Here is a 24,006-nt window from a genome sequence, read left to right on the forward strand (position 1 = left end):
TGGCAAAGTAGTAAACCTTAATGTTTCATATATCATGTTATCTGGTTGTAAATTTGCACATTTTTTACTAATCATAAAAATATTTGATAGGTACAAAAATAGATAACATCATAGGACGATTATCTGTCACTTTACAGGTCATATTTGTAGATTTAACGATAAAGGTAAACAAAATCAGTTATGCCCTAATATTAATAAATAATAGATCTACCCTGTAGTATAGTATAGTATTCTAAACGCTCCGATTCACACCCATACCTGCAAATTCCTGACGATTACATAGGTTATTGTCAAATTTAAATCTCGGTGAAAACATAGTAAACTTGATGAGAGAAGATTCTTTATTTTATCATTGGGAGGTGTGTGTGTGTCAATTAAATGAAATAGAGTAGCCGAGTATGAATAGAAAGTTACAGATAGTAGATTGTATTGTCACGGAAGTATAACTATTCATATCGCATGCATGGAATGTAATGAACTTTTTTTCGTAATACATCTGTTTACAAATTAGGAAATAAATAACTCAAAAGGTAAGTTAGTTTGGTAAAAAATAAGTTAATGATAAAGATAAGTAAATGAATACTTAAAATGAGATATTTATTGGTAAGTAATGTTGTGACATTAAGTCTGAAGCATACAAACAAAGAAGAGGTACTCTAAACAGAGTAGTGGTACATAGGCAAATTTACTTAGTAATAATACTTTGAAACATATTATTTGGAAACCTTATAAATACCAGATATGTATTCAGAATTTTGAAGAAGGGTTACTAAGGCCCCAGGTCCCCAAACTAGGCATTGGTTGAATTTAAACTTATAAAAAGGGGTTGGGAACTGACACTTCCCCCTCTAAATCAGCATCTGTTAATAGTTGCTTGTTTCAATTAGTGATTTGGTACATGTATTACTCCCTAAGTAACACTGAGCAGGGTTGGTACATGTATTACTCCCTAAGTAACACTGAGCAGGGCTGGTACATGTATTACTCCCTAAGTAACACTGAGCAGGGTTGGTACATGTATTACTCCCTAAGTAACACTGAGCAGGGTTGGTACATGTATTACTCCCTAAGTAACACTGAGTAGGGTTGGTACATGTATTACTCCCTAAGTAACACTGAGCAGGGTTGGTACATGTATTACTTCCTAAGTAACACTGAGCAGGGTTGGTACATGTATTACTCCCTAAGTAACACTGAGTAGGGTTGACATATGGATAGAGGTGTCTTCCCTGTTGTTCACCATTCAAAACTAGAAAACTCATAGTTTCACTGTCACAAATTATTAAAGATATTAAAGAAAAGTGCAGAAATGAATGTCAAAGACAAATATAAACCTCCAAATCTTCTGGCTTAGATATAATAACAATGCTTTCTTTTCATTTTTCTAAGCCTTATAATTGCCTAATACATATAAACATAATGTGTATTTTAATCATGCCTGTATACTATTACATCTTTCTAATTTAAAAGTTAAAATTTAAATAGCCTGTAGGATATAACATATAAAAGTCACAATAAATCTCGGCTTATTTTAGACCTGTTTATATCATCAGGTAAAATATTTGCTCAATTAAACAATGGTATTAAAATAGGGGTGAAATTTCAATAAAACATTCAATAATTGAATTTTCATTTGAAAAAAATTGAAGGATGGTTAAATTTGAAGTTCCACAATATTTGTCATGTGCAGACTGGAGAAAGGGATAGGCTATGTTAATCTAGATTTTACATTCAGATGAGATTTTGACGATTAGGATAGAACGATCAGATGACATGTAAATATGATGATTAAATCCTTTGAAAGGTATGTTATATTGGTGAATAATTCAATAAAATCCCCATTCTTTTTTTATTGAAAGATACTATTTTTTTTTTCCTTCCCAATATAGTTGTTTTTAGATTTAGACTGAAAATATATTTTCCCTTAAGTAAACCAATACGTTTGTAATCTTAATATTGGTGTAATCAAAATAAAATCGCCTTCCTGTAGAAGACATGTGAAATGCATTTGATTGACATAAGATTTGGTATATTTGTTCTGGATGAGAGGAACATTACCATTATTTGAATTCAAGGTCAAGGGACAAGGTCACATGATAGTGCTATATTAGAAAATAGAAAAATATTACAGGCCTATTATAATTGCTTTTGGATCTTCTATTTATTAAAATTAATTTTAATGTTCATTGTTAAAAATGTAAGGCTTCCATTTGATTGTCAAGGTCAAATATTAGCACCATAAATAGCTGTTTGATTACTTAATTAAGATAGCTGAGGATGCTCTGCTTTGCAATTACGTTTCCTTTAATACAGTTTTCTGCACACTAAATTAAGGATTGACAATGCTATCTTTATTGAAAACATTGGACATCACAGCAAACACAAGCAAAAGTCCATCTTTATGGTAAATATGAGGTCTACATACGAAACCAAAGCTTAACTATGACCTATAGTATGAGTCTAAATTTAGTATACAACCATGAAAGCTAAATCAAACTGGGTCCTAACAAGCAATATGCATTTACAAGGATTGAGGTGAAATCCTGCAATATTCTTCAAACAAATTTTCAGTCCACATCTACAACTGTTATGGTGAAGGTCATCTGCAGCTTTAGAAACATATCTATAATTAAGATTTTCCACACAATGTTTCCTCGCCCTTATGAAAAGAGAAATATTGCTGCAAGGTTGCAGCAAACATATGTAAAAAGTTTGCAGCAAGGTTGCCGCAAACTCTAAACTTTCTTAAATTGAAGGAACTTTGTAAACAAACTTTAAAGCAGTCCTAAAATTTGCTGGAACTTTGCCGCAAACTTTATAGCATACTGAGCATGCAACCTGAACTAAAATCAGACTTTCTGCTTCTTTGAATTTAAAATAAAATGTACGAGGCAAGTTTTAATGTTGGTGTTTTCATGTAGAAAGTAAATGGATGTAATATATGATAGATGTCTGAGTTATATATGATTCAATAAGTTCCTGGAACAGGCCATGCATCATTGATCATCTCTTTGTAAGTTAATTTAGACAGTTTTTGAATTTAAATTTGCAATTATTGGTACAAAAATTATGTAAAGAACCCCAAATTTGAAAGTTTGCTGGAAGGGTACCACAAAAATTGCCAGAAGTTCACTGCAAACTATATAAGGCTTTGGAAGTTTGCCAGAAGTTCACCACAAATTGCCAGAAGTTCGCCACAAACTATATAATGCTATCAAAGTTTGTCAGAGGTTCATCACAAATAGTGGCCAGAAGTTCATCACAAACTATGTAAGGCTATAAATCTTTGCGGCAAGTCTGCAGCAACCTTTATTTCCATGGTAAAAAGTCGCAGTGAAGATGCTGCAAACTATTTGCAGTAACCTTACTGCAGTGTTTGCAGCAGATCTGCCACAACAGTTTGCCAGAAGGCTGATTTTTTTAGTAAGGGGACCATCCTCATCATTTGTTATATTTGAACCTAACTATAAATGTCTAATAGCTATAGGATACTCTTGTTATTTTGATTATCTGTTTTCTTGTTTCTGTTCTTATTTCATAATTTTTGGTCAGGTATGCTCCAAAAATGTTTGCATCTACAATTACTACAATCTAGAAATTTAAGTAGAGGGTCAAATTCTTCTTTAGAATACAAGATGCATCATTGACTTTGAAGGGTATACATTTAACAAAAAGTTCAGCATTGACCTTGAAAGCAAAACAATTTCAGACGCAACTGTCAAAATAAATTAACAGGTATTATTTTCACATATTTTATCTTTTTGACTTACAATCAAGTTATTTCCACCTTATTAGGTAAACATAGTATTGAGACATTGAGGGATGTGGTATTTTACAATGTAAAGTTGGTGATGTTATCTGAAAGCCTATCTTATGGTGGTGTAAGGTGATATATATTGTAAGATTGACAGATGATTTTGTAAACCAGTATTTACTTGTTAACAGTAGAAGTTCTTGTGATTTATACTGCTTCAACAATCGAATTCTAGAGTGGTTATTGAATATCCACTCTCATTGATCTAATATATTGGTTATAGTAAGGACATTGTAGGCTATCATAGAGGTAGGGAAACTTGAAAGGAATGATACTTTTGCATCTTCAATTGCTTCTTGGGGAGGGGAGGAGAGGGGGACATTACAATCTTTTTATGATAGGGGTGATCAGCTGAGACATTCAGTGCACTCCCCCCTTTTTCATATAATTTGAAAAGATAAAATAGATATCCTATCATATATTTTTCCTCATTGTCCATGATGATGCTCTTTCATAGATAACACTATTAAAAAAAATGCAGGCTTTAATTAATAAATGACATGCTATATTCAAATAATAGCAAACTTATTCAATTTATAGAAACGGCATTTAGTAACATATCTTTAGTAGGTTTATAAAAGTTTTGGAATAATTGATGTACAAGAATGTGTCCCCAGTACACAAATGCCCCACTCGCACTATCATTTCCTTTGTTCAGTGGACTGTGAAATTGGGGTCAAAACTTTAATTTGGCTTGAAAATTAGAAAGATCATATTATGAGAAACATTTGTACTAAGTTTCAAGTTGATTGGACTTCAACTTCATCAAAAACTCCCTTGACCTAAAACTTTAACCTGAAGTGGGACATGATAGGGACTTATGGACGAACGAATGTGCAGATGGACGAACGGACGTACAGACCAGAAAACATAATGCCCCTGTACTATCGTAGGTAGGGCATAAAAATAGGAAAGTAATAGTAATTAAGCAAGCAATAGTTATAAATAGCTTGCTATTAACTGATTAACTGATTATTTGATTTATATTTTATTGAATGAAGAACACACTTCTTTAATATAAGTTCTAAACTACAACACAAAAGACACCAATGGACTTTAACACACTAAGTGGACACATGCAAAAGTGGCTTTCAATACTGTCTGATGTCTTGGAAATTAGATTTAATATGTTGGATTTGGAAGTGTCAATGTGTGAAGCTTCATGTATTGTTTGTTACCCATATTTAGACATTTTGATTTCAATACTTTTTAGTTAACTCTATATAATTAGTAAATAAATGGTTTAAAAGGTAATTGATACTTCTGTTGTGCACAAAGACATTAATAGCCATTCATGTTTACAAAATGTTTCAAAAGTAGTTTTTAATTTTTTTTAGGTCAAAGGTCTGGTGTAGCATATCGAGTAACATTGACAGTGTAAAAAAGATTTAGGTGGCGTCTTTTCAATGGTTTTTAATAATTCAGGGTCTAAAATAGAGGGCTCATTGATAAATTCATGAATTTTGTACTTTTTGTTTATATTTTACAATATAATTTGAAATTACTTTTTTCCCTCTCACTTAGAATCCAACAAGGCCCCAAAACTTATTTGATATATTTAACAGAATGTACCTGCAATTTAAAATATATTTAGGTAAAATGTAGATGGACTTTAAAATAGAATTGCCTGTTATTTTTTGTTTTTGCTACTTTTGAATTCTCTTACCGGCCAATCATGTATTTTCCCCTTGTCAAAAATATTATATTTTCTCCATGAAATGTAAGATAAGACTTAACAATAACAAATTGAACCCTTTTAAAAATAATAAGATTCTTGTACCTGATTTTAAAAGTCTTCCCCCGGCACTATGTATTGATGTGCACATAAGTAGGATGTCCAGTGACAAATATTTCATACATATTTATAGTATTAGAAAATTTAACAATTAATTCAATAGGTAGGTTTTTATGCCCCACCTACAATAGTAGAGGGGCTTTATGTTTTCTGGTCTGTGCGTCCGTTCGTCTGTCTATTCCGCTTCAGGTTAAAGTTTTTGGTCAAGGTAGTTTTTGATGAAGTTGAAGTCCAATCAACTCCAAACTTAGTACACATGTTCCCTATGATATGATATTTCGAATTTAATTGCCAAATTAGACTTTTGACCTAATTTCACGGTCCACTGAACATAGAAAATGATAGTGCAAGTTTCAGGATAAAGTTTTTGGTCAAAGTAGTTTTTAATTAAGTTGAAGTCGAATCAACTTGAAACTTAGTTCAATTTCACTGTCCACTGAACATTGAAAATGATAATGCGAGTTGGGCATCTGTGTACTATGGACACATTCTTGTGGATTAACCAGTATGAAGGGTGGGAAATTAGGACGGCCACTGGATAGTGAGTTTGTTGAATGAGGAAAAATATTCAACCTTTGGTGATGGTAGAACTATCTAGATTTCTCGTATTGACAGAATAATGTTCATATGCTGAGTCAAGATAAATCACCTATTTATATTTTAAGGCAGTCACATATGATTTTGTTTTGAAATTTTAATGTATGTGGATACAAGGGATCTTATAATAATATCTATGTAAATATTTACCTACAGAATTTGACCATAGCTTAAGATGTTGACAGTTTTGATATGTCTGTTAAATTGGGTTATATAAATAATTCATTGTCCAATTTAGGATGACTGTACTAAAAAACAAAAAAATACCTTTTTATATTTGAAAACATTATTTAAACAGCAAAAGGATTACATTTGAAATATCGTTTATTATAATCAGAAGAAGTTCAATTACTTACCAGTACAAAATAATTCCAGTTCTTTGATAATCCTTTTTTTAATTTTGATAAAGTAGGAGCCAAATAAACCTTTTTTCTTCTTTTTGTTTGGTGGTGGTGTTTTTTGTTGGGTTTTTTTTTTTTTGGGGGGGGGGGGGGGTGCATGATGGTATTGTATATTTAGTTGTTGTTAATTTTTTGGGGGATGGAAGTGAATCATAGCAGCTAAAACAGTTAAAGAAGTAATGCTGTTTTCACTTAGAGGTGCTTTACCACAGTCATTTGTCTCTAAAAGTAAAAAAGTAATGACCTATACACTTTAATTAATATATTCACCTATTACATGTATATTAAAATTTATAGGTAATTTTTTCTATCAAAGACAAGTGCATGTGTGCTTTACTCATCAATTAGTGCATTGCATTCTTGTTTAGTACCACTAAGTCATGGAAATGGAACAAAATATTCTTAAAATTTCTAGTTTTGTTGATCAAATCTGTGTTAGAGGTATGTAACCACAAATTTAAGTTTTTTTTAACAGTAGCATTTTAAAGTAGCTATTCAACTTTGTATAGGATTCCAATGTCAAGTGATAACCTTGTTTATACCTGTAATTTATTACCCACCTGATAATACAGGTGTATTGTTAAGATAATATAGACATACATTCCAAGGGTACAATAGTATTATCCTCAGCTTTAAGAGGAGATGTGTTTACTTTGTATCAGTTAAATGTGTAATTTGTTACAGATTAATTTATGTTGTCAGAATGTGGTGTCATCCCTTGACTAGATATTAATCCAGTCCAGCCCATTTTGTCCAGTTACTGATTATAGATCATAGACTTTAATCTTTGGACTCTGATGCTTTGCCTTTAATTGATTTGACTAAACATGAAAAATGTTGAGAATTATTTACAATAGCTATCTGAATTATCCAAGGAAGATACAAGTAGGATTTCTTTTATGTCAACTCTTATTTACATTTATAGTCCGGTCAAAACAGACTGAATCCAACTGTACTTATAGGGAGGGACAACCATTTATATAGACATTTTTGCTAAATCATTTGTCTTAATTTATGCTCCTGAAAAATTATCCCCAAAACTACATTAACACATAGCAGTATCAATTTTCCTTTATTAAAAGTATGCTTTTATTTCAAACTGACTTTGATCATACTATAATCCTTTTGCATGGATCTTCCTGGTGTGTTGTGGCTATTGTGGTCATAGGGTCAGTATTTGTATTTTTTATTTAGAGTTATTCCCCCTGATTTAACTGAGGAATTCTAGACAATTTTTCAAGAAAAAGATCTGAAGTTTCTTCTAGCAGTTGCATATGATAAGCTTTTGTATGCATCATCATGGACATTTTAAAAAGTTATCCACAAAATGAAGAGTAAAAGACAATTTATTCTCCTTGTGTATCAAATGTACCCCTTTATTTAGTCATCTGGATGATTCAAGAATCAAGTTCACCTCAAGTCAAATTGGAATTGGAATAATGATATTCTTCAAAGGACAAGCAACTGGTTTTCATAATAAATCTGAAACAATTATTTCAGCTGTTAAAAAAAATATATATTAGGTAGGATAATTTATTTTATCTGCTAAAAAAATATATGTCCTGTTTTATTATTTATAACCATATTACCAGCTTGATATTTTTTGTTCTTGAGATCAGCAACCCAGGATAAAAGGGTGTTCCAATGTATGTCCCCATTCAAATGCATTGATCGTAAAAACAACAAAGGAGGGCAACCAGTGGTACCCTCCCCCTGGATCTGCCACTTATATGAGCACCAGTTGTGATTCTTATGTTAACAACACTTGTATGGCTAACAAAATAAAATGCTTGTTATCTTTGATCACTTTCAACAAACTCATAAACTGATGCAGGATTCTGGTGGCATCTTAATTTAGTATGTGTGCTAAAAAACACACCTAGAAAGCCCCCAAATAAATATGAAATTAACTCTTGTTTCAATGATAATCTCTCATCTTGGATACAAACTCTAAAATAACTGAGTCAATATAAAAAAGAAGATGTGGTATGATTGCAAATGAGACAACTATCCACAAAAGACCAAAATGACACAGACATTAACAACTATAGGTCACCGTACGGCCTTCAACAATGAGCAAAGCCCATACCGCATAGTCAGCTATAAAAGGGCCCGATAAGACAATGTAAACCAATTCAAACGAGAAAACTAACGGCCATATTTATGTAAAAAAAAAAAAAAATATATAACTAAAAACAAATATGTAACACATACACAAACGACAACCACTAAATTACAGGCTCCTGACTTGGGACAGGCACATACATATATAATGTGGCAGGGTTAAACATGTTAGTGGTATCCCAACCCTCCCCCTAACCTGGGACAGTGGTATAACAGTACAACATAAGAACGAACTATAAAAATCAGTCGAAAAAGACTTAACTCATCAGATGGACAAAAATACAATACAAATATCAAATATAAACCCTGAACATAATAATATGAGACATTCAATCAGTACTTTAATTATTGTTATACAACCCCATTACAGTCTGTCTCAACACATTTGACCAGTGGTCAAGATTAAATCAGTTCCACTATAAAGAACAGATGTACATTATAGAGTAAATTAGATTTAATGTGCCAAACCTTACACTATTTGTTATCACAATTTAAAGAAAGTTGACAATTGTTATTTTACATTACATAAACATTATCTCTGGTCATCACAAACTGACCAGTGGCTATTTATAATTGACAAATTAATATTCACACTTCTATGAAGTATTTTGATTGTCCTTCAGTTCATGCTCAAGTTGCTTGTTGTGAAGGCTTCATTTTAAAATCAGTTTCAAATATAATGAAATGTAATTAAAAACATTTATTTTTGAGTACCTTATTCATCATGTTCATGTACTGTGGATATTTAACAAATTGAGCTGTGAGTACAAATTATTTTTAGTGAGGCAAAAATGTCTGTTTATATGAATAGAAATTTATGCAAGTTATATTTTTTTGAAGAGAAACAGTATTTGAAAAAAAAATGTTCTTGACTGTCTTATTATATTCATGCTGTCGAAGTTCACAGTAATAGTCATGTTAACATGAACAATTCATACTTTCAGGACCTACTTATCCATATTATCCTAGAAAAATAACAGTTATCAAAATGGAGAAAGTAGCAGAAAAACAGGTTTGTTTAATATAGATATTAAAAAAAGACTTTTAACTGTAAATGCTGCCATGAGACAACAACTCATGGAAATCAACAATGAAATTTTTGTAGTCAACTTTTTTTCCTTTATGATGAGTAAGTGCTTGCATATGATACAGATGTCTATAAATGGCCTTAATATTTATAAAGTGTGGCTGGTTTTATATTCTTCCTGATAAAGTCAGTAAAACAAAAATGTAATGATTTTATATCTCAATTAAACTATCAAACATAGGTATAGAGTATTTTGTATCTTATCTTTGAAAAATCTTCCAGTTGGTCTGCCTTTCACTTCTCTTTAACTGATAATATAATAGAACACTTTGAGTTCAATGCATTTCCATCAAAAACTGTGGTTTTAGTGAACATTATTTGTGGGTTTAGAGCCATCGTCATTTCCTTCCCATGCTGAGCGAGTTGTTGAAAAAATATGATGCTGTATTAGGCAAACTAAATTCTTATAATTAATAAATAGCACTACTAAAAAAAAAGAAAAGATAAATAGCACTGCTGTCATTAGGGAATCGTGATAAAGTACCTATGGAACAAACAGTATAATTTCTAGTTTATCCTGCATAATGACGATTATAAAGATGCATGATGAACTTTGATAGTGGAGGGATACAGGCAATTCCCTCTATCTGGTAAATGATGTCATAAAGGTGCCCATAATTGATGAACTTTTCGGTTAAAGGACATAACTTGGTGTGTCTATTGTCTATCTTCTCCAAACTCCCGAGCATTAGGTCAATTGTTGATGTATACTTTCTGCACATCTAATAGTTTATAACTTTGGTTTTGATGTTATATTTGTTATTCTCATAGGATTTTGTCTAATGCTTAGTCCATTTCTGTGTGTGTTACATTTTAATGTTGTGTCGTTGTTCTCCTCTTATATTTAATGTGTTTCCCTCAGTTTTTGTTTGTTACCCCGATTTTGTTTTTTGTCCATGGATTTATGAGTTTTGAACAGCGGTATACTACTGTTGCCTTTATTTTTATGCTCCTATATTGAAGATAAATTTGGAACAACAAATGCTCTTGAAAAAAATAGCTGACAATAATTATTGTCCCAATGCAATTGTAAGATGCATGAGTTTGATCTTGTATGGTACTGCTAAATCTTATGCAACAAAAATCCACAAATCTAGATGTTTACCATCTATTTACACTACATGGCTATACCATGTCATATGTCTTTTATTATATATTGATTATACATGTAGTTGTTTGGAAAAAAACTATTAGAAAACTTAATAATGTTGTCATAAACCCACCTGTTAGTTAAAATAATTATGTAAATATAATATGTGTATTAGGAGTTATTACATACAAGTCTTATTGAATGAAATTTTAAATCTTTTTGACATAATCATAGAATTTCTGCTGTGTACGTTGATTTGTTGATTTTATTAGACTAATAGCATCAATTATGTATGACTGTTATTGGCTTTTTCTTGAAGAAGAGTTGTATTGACTAACCTACCTTTAAAGGTATGGGTGATTGATTTTATTCATCGTTTCAATTAAGGTAAAATATTTTTTGGTGTATCCTTTCTGTATGGTAAGATTTAATTTTTTAATATATATGAAAAAATTATTTATTTTTTAAAAAGAATGGATAAAATTTACTGTATGTGGGTTTTCCTACATTTTTTAAAGCTCTAAATTGAAATGTATATGACATAATACATTGTACATTGTCTTATTTATTGATATATTTTATATTACAAAATAAGAAAAATTCTACTATTACAAAGTTTATATTCACTAATATTCGAGAATGGAAATGGAGAATGTGTCAAAGAGACAACTACCTGACCAAAGAGCATAAAACAGCTGCAGCCACCAATGGGTCTTCATTGCAGCGAGAAACTACCGCACCAGAAGGGAGGCTTCAGCTTGCCCCAAATAAAAAATGTGTACTAGTTCAGTGAAAATGGATATCATACTAAACTACTAAACATAATTGAACTAGAATTGAAAATCATACAAGACTAAAAAAGACCAGCGGCTCCTGACAACAACCCTCCACCTTTACCTCTAGCTAATGTAGAAAACAAACAAACAAACACTTAGCAATACTCGCAATACTTAGCCAATTTGTATAACTTCAAACTTGAATATCAAAATGAATAATTATATTTGCAGAGCTAATGTACTCTTTCATTTTTATACGCCCTTCAAATTTTGAGGGGACGTATTATGGTATACAATACACCGTCTGTCCGGCGTAAACATGTCTCACCCTAACTTGAGAACGACTTATCCAAATTTCATGAAACTTAATAAAGTTGTTTCTTATGATGGTCAAATGATCTGTATACTTTTTGGTGAAAATAAGATTAAAACTTTTTGAGTTACGGCACATTGTAACTTAAACAGGGGTGTGTTTTTTTCACATGTCGCACCGTATCTCAAAAACAATTCTTGATTATTGCTTAAAACTTTACACACTTCTTAGTTATATTAATCTTAATATCTGTATACTTTTTGGTTTGATTCAAAATTTCATTTTTGAGTTATTGAGTATTTTGTAAAAAAGGGGGAGGGTTTTTTTACATGTTGTGCAGTATCTCAAAAACGATTTATGATTATTGCTTAAAACTTTACACACTTCTTTTTTATATTAATCTAAAGATCTGTATACTTTTTGGTTTGATTCAAAATTTTATTTTAGTGGTATTTGTAAAAAAAAAAAACAGGGTGGAGGGGTTTCACATGTCCTGCCGTGTCTCAAAAGCAATAAATGGTAATTGCTTAAAACTTTCTCAGAAACTATTCATGATTATTGCATAAAACTTCCACACAAGACGTCGGGCGTATCATGCGCTCATGGCGCAGCTGTTTATTAAAATAAGATATTGCTACTCTTTTAAAGATACTGGAATTAAGGTTCCTTTAAAAAAAATTATAATCCGCTATTACTCAATCAGATAATTTGATATATCTTGCCATCTCCAACGAAATAGCATAAAGGAATATAGTTTTTGACACATCGTATGTCAATCCCTCCATCAGTCAGTGTGTCAGTTAATTTCAATTTCGGACTTATGTCTGATAACAAACATATTAGAATGCATGGTCACATAAAATGAGAGGAAGATCCCAATTTGATTTTGAATCACAAAGTCTGAAGTCAAGGTCAAAGTTACTAAAAATAGTCTGATATTTTTGCAGAAAATTGTTTCCAGATATAAAATAGAATATTACAAATGCTAGGATAGCAAGCTTTCTTGGATAAATTGTTTCAAATAAAGGAAGGAAGAATCATATTGATTTTTAGGTCATCACATCAGGTCAAGGTCAAAGCCACTATAAATATATTGAATTGTTAAGCTACCTTACTTGGATATAGGATCATATTTAATTAGAAGAAAATCTTTATTGATTTATAAGTCACTAGGCCTAAGCTGCCTAAGGTCAAGGTCATTGATACTTTAAATAGGATCACAAAATATATCTGTTAGAAATTATAACAACTGAAGAAAAATAGACTTTAAAGTAAACAGAATTATTATACCATCTTGTGAGTGGCCAATGTGAAATTTTCCCCTTAACATGACTGTGGAGTTTATGAGAAATTTTTACTCAAAATATCAATAAATTTGAATTTCAACTCATATGCTTTTTTACTGAAATGGATATTTCATTTCAACATAATGAGAAAAGACAGCAAAAAATTTGCCAAAACAGTATAATACTAGTATCAAAATTAAAATAACAATAAGTGAAGTCAAGATGGATGAATCTGATATATTGAATTGCAAGCCTTTCCTCTCTTACAAAATTTATTGAAAACAACAAAAATAGTCGTTATTAGCATAATCAATAGCTCTAGCAACCTTAATTTCCATCCTCGGTCCTCAAAAATCTTGTTTGGAGTTTAAAATCTACTTAGAATATTACAGGACTAAAGAGATATGAGGTTTTTTTTAAAGTTGTAATGTTCATTGCAATACAAGGGAGATAACTCATAGGCCTAAAACTTGAATTATTAATCAGAGAAATTAATTACTCTGTTTTTACCTGGCTTATTATGCATGAATAATTAATTAGAGGAAAATAGGTAAACAGATGTTGGTATTTAGCTGAATTTTCATACTAGCGGTGTTCTTTAAGATAATTTTTACATACATTTATGCTTAAAGTCGAAGATCTAAGTACTCTGTCTTTTAGTAAAATTTTAATAGTTTGTCATAAATTATGTGTAGTATAAAGTATAAAGGATTTAGTGTGTATGTCATGCATCAAAATTACGGATATTAAGGAAAGTAACATGGTTTATTGGATCAAGATTTCTTCAAGATTTTGAATCGCAAGATCAAAATTAAAATTAGAAGTTAGAGTAATAAGATGGCGCATTATTACAAATGATGTTGTTAATTAAACATTTTCTCTCTTTATTCATTACAGGGAAAATCCGAAGAAATTTCGAACTCAGAAAACAGATATAAAATGGAAAGTACAGATTCAGATCTTTCTGAGTGGGAGTCACGAACATTTGGGAATATTCATCTGAAGTCGCCTCCCTTGGTTCATCAGGATGACGATTCCTCTAACAGCGATAATCCACATCTAAGTCCAAGTAAACGGAGATATCCTAACTCTTTCGGGAATAGTGCTGATTCAGAATCACCAAAGAAAAGCATGGATTCATTTCGTTTCGATAAAGAAAACATTCCCACAAACTGGAGTAGTTCTTTGACATCCAGAGATAGGGACAGTGCTTTAGGTGGTTCTTTAATTTCAGCGTATGGTTCAGTGCTGACGGATAGTTCTAGTTCTTTTGATGCTCAGTCCAATTCAGAGAGTGAGACTGTTTCAAATCTTAGTTCACCGACTCATAGTACTTATGGACGATATAGAAAGATCTATGGCAATCGTAGTGAATCTACAGAAAATGATAAAAGTTTCGACTGTGATCAGGAAGAAGTTGTAGTCCTTCATAGATTACCTGGAGAAAATTTAGGGATGATTCTGGGGATTGAGGGGGATAAAACAAAAGAACATATTTCGGCTGTCCGGGTAAAAACTGTGACAATAGGTGGTGCTGCATACAGAGCAACAGGCAGCTCGTCAGGGATTGCTGTCGGTGATGAAGTATTACAAGTTAATGGTCTAGATTTAAAAACACTGTCACACGATGAATGTGTAACAGTGTTTAAAGAAATGCCTCTTAGAGTCATTCTGAAAATAAAGAGGAAATTTAAACAGACCAAATCATCAGAAACAGGAAGTCAATCCAGTGAAGGCAAAGGATCTAAAAATAGTTTTGTGATGCGTTACTCTGCATCAGAAAGTGAGGATGACAACCATGATGGTTTTGTTCCCTTGCAGTGTGAAATAGATAAAGATCCGACAGAAAGTTTGGGATTAAGTATTGTACCTAGTTATGGTTCAACAAGGCAATATTTTCAGGTAATTTCAAAGATATTATTACTCCTTACTGTGGATTCATTTAATTTTGTGTTTTAACTTAATTGAAAATTTCAATTTGTGGTTTATCTATATCTGGGAAATCTAAAAAAAATTTGGTATTCAACAAATAGCAATGCATCCACAGTGTTTAAGTTAATTTGATATTTATATTAGGATTTTTTTTCTCAGATATGTAAATAATTTATTTGATTTGATTTTTTGAGTTTTTAACGCCACTTTTTAGCACCGCTTTTGAGCTATTTCGTGGTGGCCAGTTTTTATTAGTGGAGTAAATAATTTAAACTGTAAATTGTAATGGTTATCATGTTAATGTTTAACATTTTTTCGATTTTTTTAAATACTTAATAATTTCAGTTATTAGTTATAACATATTTGGTTCCTCAGATATAACTAAAAAACATCAATTTTTTGTCATTGAAATTTGTGTAATATATGTCTATTTTTCATTTTAAAATTTATGTGATAATTGTAGATCTGAAGGTTTCTATTTTATTTTTTATATATTTATTGTCTGCAGCTATTTCTATTTAATATATACTAGGTCAAAGGTATTTTCAGCAAATATTAATCCATTGAATAAGGATTTAAAAATTATGTTCCTCAATTTTTAAATATAAATTAATCATTAAAGAATAACTCCTTGAATTCAATTCAAACTATAGACTTGGATTGTCTCCCTTAGAGTTTAAATTATTCTTTATTGATAATTAGATGTGTTAATCAATAGAAAAGTTATAAGGTAGAAAATAGGGTTTTAATTGTAGTCATTGATATTGACAGTTAAATCAGTTCTTAACCATGTGATCAGCCTTGATTGATCTGACAAGTGTGGACCAAAGTCTTTTATTGTGTGTAAAAAGGTCCTCTGGTGGGAGATCAAACATCGAACCAACTATTTTACACATTTATTAAAAAAGATAATAATGATTTATTTCTTCAATATTTAACTTTTTTAGATATGAAGAAGGATTTTTGTCTTACAGGTTGGAAATTGAGTTGGATTTTTCATCTAATAGACTTGAAAAAGATTTATTTTTAAAAGTATGCTAACTGTTGCACTTTTGATGCTGTTGTTTTGCATTGATAACAAACTAATTCATGTCATATTTTTCTTTCTCTGGTTCAGAATTTCTAACTATGAAAGTTTTACCACATTTTAGTAGTATGATAATGTGTTATTCTAGTAATGTATTTCTGATCACACATCAGATGAGAGAGATGTATATTTCAAGCTATAACTGGACTTTATACAACTTTTGTCATCTGGACTTTGAATCATATTAATAACACACAATTTACCTTCAGAACCTATTATTTAATGGTATGTCCATATATTTACCCTATTTGAAGATAATCAATGGAATGTCGATAGGGGAAGCAGATGGGATTTTAATCTTGTTTAAAATATCTTTTTGTGGATATGTGACAACAGTTGAAGTGGTCTGATAACGATTTTAGACCACATTTCAAAAATGTTTCATGTTATTGAATTTCAGTCAATAAATCAAAATCTTATATAAATATGTTAGTATTAAATGTTTTAGAAGTTAACTTTGAACAATTTATAGGATATTAAGTTTTATTTTATGTCAAGAAACTTGAAAATTTAAAGTTTTCTATTACAAAATGTCAGTGTCACCCTCGGTGTCACCTCCTCCATGTGGCTCAAACATTGTCAAATCTGACCTGTGACCTTGCAATCTGACTTTTCATTTAAAAGGACATGCTATCTTTACCAATGGGCATCTTATGAATCCCTACCATAACTTAATTATAGGGGCCCAATACAATAATCCTACATTTTTATTGAAGTGTAATGTAATGATTTGTTTATCTCAGCCCTGCAGTATTAAAGTCTTGACATTTTTAAATAATCTGCGAGTATCACCTCTAATTGTTCATTGCCCATGACTAAACATAAATAGTACACTTCCAGTTTATTAAAGTCAAATATATAAAAGAAATACACAGCAGTCTGACTGAAGCAAGCCTCCACTATCCACAAACACAAGTGGATAGTTGTTGCTGGCTTTAGTTGGCCTGTAAACACAGCATTGGCTAATTTTTGGTGAAGAGCAAAACATTTTTTTTAAACACTACAAAGGTCTTAATGTTAATATAAAAAAGGATTGTATTTTAATCCACCAAAATTATTTTTAAATTTTATATGCTAATTTTATTTTACTGAGTTAATGCTAAAACATGAAAATGATAAGTTATCATTTAATTTGTATGTACTTGAATTAAATATTTCTTACATAATGGGTGTACTGTGTACCTGCTAAATTTATTCACAAACTTTTTTGACTCCTGTGATATAAGATATTTTCAGTTATTTTTATACACCTGTGAATTGCTGAAGACCATATTTATTCCTTAAGATGTCCCATGTTTATTTATTTTGTTTATGTTGTCAGGTTGCTGTCTCTTGATATATACCCCAAGTTTCTTTTCATTCATACTCATTTGTCATTTCAGAAACCACAGATTAATGCACTTGAAATGATATGAAAAATCACTACCTAACACTATGAAAGTAAACATAGGTCTTTTTAAAAAATTGTGAAGTAGCGCTTTTATTTTTTTCAAATAAATTGGTAACTAAACAGATTTTCAACTTCTGTTTGAAGTAAAAATGTCACAGCAATATGTGATTTATTATTGAACACTTTATTTCACCAATAAACACAATTCCTTAACAATAGAGAACTTCTGACTTGTCTGAACACAGATCTGTCTGCAGTTCATAATTTCATTAGATTAATTAACACAATTGTATTATAATGCTTAATCCCCTTTGACAGCTTTTATGATACAGACTATAGACTGATTTTCAATACACTTTTTAAAATAGACCCATTCAAATTACTTTACCTTGTAGAACGGATTAAGAAAGGACTTAAAAAGTTTGAAATAAGTTCTTATATAACTATTTTTCGTAGATATGAAAAGGACATTGTAATTTTTGACAGTCAAGAATTTGTACGAAAAAGGAATTTTTACATGTCATTCTTGTTTAGGATATAATTCGTAGAAATTTTTCACAGGTGAGATTTTTTATACATGATTGAATCCATAAAATAGTATGTAATACTAACATTATTATAGGTAATATATTCAGGTAGATACCTGTTTTAAACTATAATTATATCACCTTGAACAGGTGAGCAGTTGTTGATCATGAATATTGAAATATCATTTATTGAGATTTGAAGAAATTTATACTGTTATGAATTTTCTGGATATTTAATTTATAATTCATAATTGGATCGATTTAAATTTGCAGGTTTGTTGTTTTTGCTTCATATTTTGAATTATTGAACATTTCGTTGAAGTTTTACCAATTGAATATCTCTTGAACTATTATTAAGTAATAGAAAATATGCCATGGAAAATAACTAAGAAACCAAAGTATCTTTTATTTTAATTCTTTAGTGGATTTAAGGTGGAATTTTTATTGTTCAAATCTTATCAGTTTATGAAATGGTATGAATAGTGTCAAAACTACTTTGGTTAAAGACAATTCCATGAGGTGTTATATTTAAATTTTGTTCACCCAAAAGTTCAAAATATGTAATTTGCTTTTTACATAATTAATGATGCATATACATTTCATGTTTAATGATTCACAAAGACTAAACAAAACCATTATCCCACACATTTGAATTTCATTCGTCAAAAAACATGTATAAAAACATATCTTTAAATGATTATTAAATTTGTCAGTTTCACCAGAAGAAACAAGCACCCCTCCCTTTGACTAATAGTTGAGTATTGGCCAATTTCAAGCCTGAACAACCTTTTTATTCGAGTATGGCGTTGTTGCATTGCTAAATATTTAATCCTGATAAATACAGATTAATATCTTCCCAAAAAGTGTTTGAGCCTGCCAAGATTTGTAGACGTTCATTAATCATTGTAGATAACCCTATATAGCTCTATTTTAACTTTATATACATGGTATAGACCATTTATAATAACCTTCACCAGTGATAAATACCATTGGCTTAAAATGACAATGCTGAAATAAAATATAAGTTTGCTGACACTGTAAATTAAATTAGCCACATTTTGGATATGATATCCCCAAAAAGTTATTATAACATATTCAGATTATACTAAATCGGTTGAGACCAAGCTGACATAGACAAGAGAGGTCCTTGATGTTTGAATTCTGAGATGAGATATAAGGCAGTCATTGGTGTTTGAATCCTTAAATGGCAAGATACATCTCTTGGTGTTTGAATCCTTAAATGGCAAGATACATCTCTTGGTATTTTAATCATTTAGACTCACAAGTAGAGGTCCTTGGTGTATGAGTCCTTTAGGTTGTGAAGAGACACTTCTTGCTGTATGAATCCTTTAGGTTGGCTAAAAGACTGTTTCAGAAGGCAACTTGAAGTTTAACTTTAGCCCTTACATAAGGCAAGAGGTATTTCTTAGTTTTTGAAAGATTTAAGATTGGAAGTGGTAGCCCTTAGTGCTTGATTCATATATGTTAGCAAGAGGCTCAGTAGTCCTTGGTGCTTTAACCCTTTTGGATATAGGCCAGAGGCAGTCTTTGGACATTGCTTGAATTATTTGGTTTGGCATGTGGAAGTCCTGGATGCTTTTATTATTTTAAGTAGTTCTTTGGGTTTGGATCATTTAAGTTGGGCTTCTTTACTGCTTTTAAAACACTTTAAGTAGGCAAAAAGAAGTCCCTATTGTTGAATCATTTTGGTTGGCCAGTTGCAGTCTTTTGTGACAACTGTTTGAATCATTTAGGTTGGCAAGAGGCATTCATTAGTGCTTTGATATTTTTGGAGACTACCATGAGGCAAAATTTTGAACCAGGGTTTTATTTAGAACAACTGATATCTTTATTTTTTTAAATAACAAAAACATAAGCTGAAAACAGAAAAGTGTTCACCAAATAATTGAAACTTTTATTTTTATATGTATATATCCCTCCACAGGAAGTTGTATCAGTGTTAAATAACGTGAACAAGACAGTTGACACATTTTTTAGTCTTGTTTTTCACACAGAACATCTGTCTAAAGGAGATAGTTTTACAGGTCCTTATACATGTATCTGTCACAGAGATTGTAAAGTGACTGTTAACTGACAAAGTTATGGACTGGTAATTAATAATTAAAGTGTCTTAGTTACCTTTGATGTCAGGTAAATAGTCTGACACCAAACTTACTACTGTTTCGATATGAAGGGAGATAAACCATGTTATATTGCATATTTTGCATAATTTAACATATTTTGAGGGTGAAAATGCAAAAATTAACATTGGAAATGATTTTCTTTGCATGCACTTGTATGTACCTGTGTCATTTCAGGTCAATCTTAGTTACAAAGCTCCCTATTACAAGTACTGCATATCATTTGTGTTTATACTTAATGAACCTATTTAGATGTAAAATACTTAATGAATCCATTCAAATGCTAAGATATTTATTAAAATGCATGACAATTTCACTGTATACATTTTAAATGATAGTTAAGGTTACAGAGAGATTTTAACCTTTAAAATTCAACAAAAAGTGGTACAATAAGATAATTGTGATGCAATAATAGACTGTTCTTTGGATTTTAACTCTAATTATTCTTGTTGGTCGTGTTGTGTGGTAACATTTATACATCTTTGACTCTGCTGACTTTGATCAGTATCTTTTATGAATCTTATTGTGGATAACTTCTATAGACAGTGTATGCTGATCCTAGATTCCTCTTATAATACCCCCATGCCCTTCAATCTTTTGGCTCTATCTACCACCTTCTTTTGATCACTCTTTTGTTGAACATTCTAAAATACTGAAAATACTAGTACCGTAGTAGTTCTGTAGTATTGAACAAATAATTGATCACCTTGTTTTTTTTACTTGTAACTTCACCTTTTAATAAAATGACCAAAGTCATGCCTCCAGACATTAATGACTGAGTCAAATATTAAACCAGGGTGTGTATACTTTTCTGTTCATTAAAATATTCAACCAGGGTCCATATACTTTTCTATTCATTAAAATATTTAACCAGAGTCCCTATACTTTTCTGTTCATTAAAATATATAACACGAGTCCCTATACTTTTCTATTCATTAAAATATTCAACCAGGGTCCCTATACTTTTCTGTTCATTAAATGAAGTATAGAATTGGTTTTAATACAGTACAGTTATATCACTAGATCATAGATGCATGTAAAATGTAAATATTTGTTAAGTCATATCATAAATTACATATATAATAGACCAAGATATTAAATATAATTTACTGTCATGATGTAATATGTTTCTTTCATAGTCCTTTTAATGGTAAAATACATCATTGTAATTTCTGATAAGATCTACCCTGGTACTTATTATGTTTTGGTCTCCTGTATCGATTCGAGACATGTCAAATGATATCTGCGGGACATTTTCCTCTCCGTATTGACATTCCACATAGATTATCATTAAGTCAGGTGTAACAGTGTTATATCACTATATTTTAACATCGGTTTATACCTACTCGTTGTATAGATAGACAGCTGATGTATTTTAACGTGGGTCTATACTTATTGTATCTATAGACATGCAGGTGAAACTTTCACCGAAATAAAAAAGGCGGTAACCTTTATTGGAAGTTTTTTTTTCCAGGAATTATTGTACAAATGTAAGACATGCACCATATAATTTTTCTAAGAAATAAAAAAAAATGTAATTTATGATATGCACCATTATGGTTTTACCGTGGGAAAGAAAAAGGTCTATTAAATTTTAATTAAAAATGTGGAAAACTGGGTTAAAAAGAGCCCTCTTAAAATCTTTTAGAGGTTAAGTAATTATCATAAAAACTATAAGGAAAGATGTCTTCAGAATTTGAAAATTTGAGCCTTTATAAATTATCATAAGGAGATTTTAATTGTTACTGGTATAAATGCCAAAAATGTGAGAAATAAAACAGTCAAATAAATTTTGAATTTGGGAATGGTAAAAGCCTAGATTTTATTGTTGACTTTTGTCTTTACTTTATTCCAATATTTGGTAACAAATCAAATGAAAAATAAATATTTTGATAGAAGTTTACCTAAGGTGAAGAAACAATTTGTCAAAATTCAAATCCTAGTAACGTTATTAGCTTAAATTATTTTGAATAGATCATTGCTTTAAATTTATGGAAAACATGTAGATATCAGTCTCAAGCCTGAGACTGCAGTTTACAATATAAAAAATCTGTCTGTTTGGTCTAAGTAGTCAAACTACTATATCACTAACCTTTCAAAACTGAGGTTGAGAGTTTGAATCCTGCACCATGAAAGGTGCTTCAGACTCCAAACTTTATAGACTAGGAACGCAGTTGTCCTACCAAAGGTTGGTGTTAATCTCTCTTGGCACTCCGGGTCCTCCACCCAAAAAAACCTAAGCACCACGAATAAAGCACAATAGTGTTGAAAGTTGTGTTAAACACCATTCAATCAAACCCCTGCAGTTTTATAGTCTTTTTTATTTTTTAAATAATATTGATTTTAATATGTCTGTAGCTGTAGCTCTTTTATATGTTACAGGATAATGTTTGGGCGTCTTTAATTTAGTTATTATCTCCACAGTGTAAAAGAACATTCTTAAGTGCATTAACCTTAAGGGCAGGGTCTCTGAAAAATCGTAGGCAAATTTCATAAAATATGTATTTAATTGTCATTGGTTTTACAGGCGTTTCACACATAAAGTGCAAGTATCATGTCTTTAGGCTTACCTAATTTAAAACTCTTGTTTTTCTTAACTTTTATATCTAATTGCTATTAGGACTTTTGAGTTAAACATACAATTTGGATAGTGTACATAAACACAGTCTTTTTTTTAATTTTGTTTAAACAGTTGAAATATTGTTTTTCATGCGTAATTATATTAAGATAGAATAATTCATTTGTATGCATAAAATGAATGAAAAATATGAAGAGGTTTTATTTAAATATTTGAAAGATATTCATCAAAAAGCTTAAATTTGTCAAGCCGTTTTATAATGTGTTATCTGATTCTGTTAGTAAATAAGTATAGACCTTTTCAATGCTCAATAAGGCGAAATAATCGCCTTTACCTTATTCTCTTTGTTATTTCGGATTTATTTATATTGTCGATAGAATTGTCCGAAAAGCTTTCAGTACAGAAGTTGTTGAACAAGTTTTTTGTATAGGAGATAATAATATTCATGATACATATCTATAAAATTGACTTCTAGTGTTTTGTATTGGGTTGTTTATGGATGTAAAATAGAGATTTAAGTCGAACATGTAAGTAAAAGATTTTATCATTTATCTTTACAATTTTTTGTTTCTTCAGTAAATTTGTTTAAAGCAAATTAAATTGGATTTGTTTTGTGAAAACATTTAACAAGATACTCAGCTTTGAAAAAGTAATTCAAAAGTAGTGCTACAGAGTAAATCTTTGAACTGCATTATTCATTATACAAATTGTTTGTGAGAAAGCAGGGGCGGATCCAGCAATTTATTAAGGGGGGTATCCAACCCAGAATAAAAGGGGGGATGGTGGTGATCCAACATAATGTCCCTATTCAAATGCATTGATCGTCCAAAAATAAGGATGGGTTCCAACCCCCAGAATACACACACACACCCTCTGTCATTGGAAAGAAAAAATATTTAATCCTCACCAATTTTCCATTCATAAACTAAACATCATCATCATCTACTTCCAGATTCTTTTACTTAACAGCATTGTAGCAAGACTAGAAAGATATTTCCAGCCAAATTGGATTTTTTTCTGAAATACTTTTTTGTTTCCCCTTAGTAAATCAAGTTTTATTAACGTGTA

The 24,006-nt window shown here is 30.7% G+C and overlaps 1 protein-coding gene across 4 annotated transcripts in view; it reads left to right on the forward strand.

Annotated features, from left to right (window-relative positions):
• Window positions 1-24,006, forward strand: part of LOC139521225 (uncharacterized) — a 49,056-nt gene that overhangs the window by 5,034 nt on the left and 20,016 nt on the right. The window contains exons 1-3 of one of the 4 annotated variants that reach the window (XM_071314662.1): window positions 249-530; window positions 9,676-9,743; window positions 14,181-15,185. In XM_071314662.1, coding sequence (XP_071170763.1) covers window positions 9,720-9,743; window positions 14,181-15,185 — 1,029 coding nt within the window. In that variant the 5' untranslated portion in view covers window positions 249-530; window positions 9,676-9,719. Of the gene's footprint in view, window positions 1-248; window positions 531-6,972; window positions 7,049-8,009; window positions 8,131-9,675; window positions 9,744-14,180; window positions 15,186-24,006 lie in introns of those variants that run through there. The other 3 variants (XM_071314661.1, XM_071314663.1, XM_071314664.1) reach the window with 3 other exon arrangements.

This window comes from Mytilus edulis, chromosome 4, assembly GCF_963676685.1.
Source record: "Mytilus edulis chromosome 4, xbMytEdul2.2, whole genome shotgun sequence".
Classification (NCBI taxonomy): domain Eukaryota; kingdom Metazoa; phylum Mollusca; class Bivalvia; order Mytilida; family Mytilidae; genus Mytilus; species Mytilus edulis.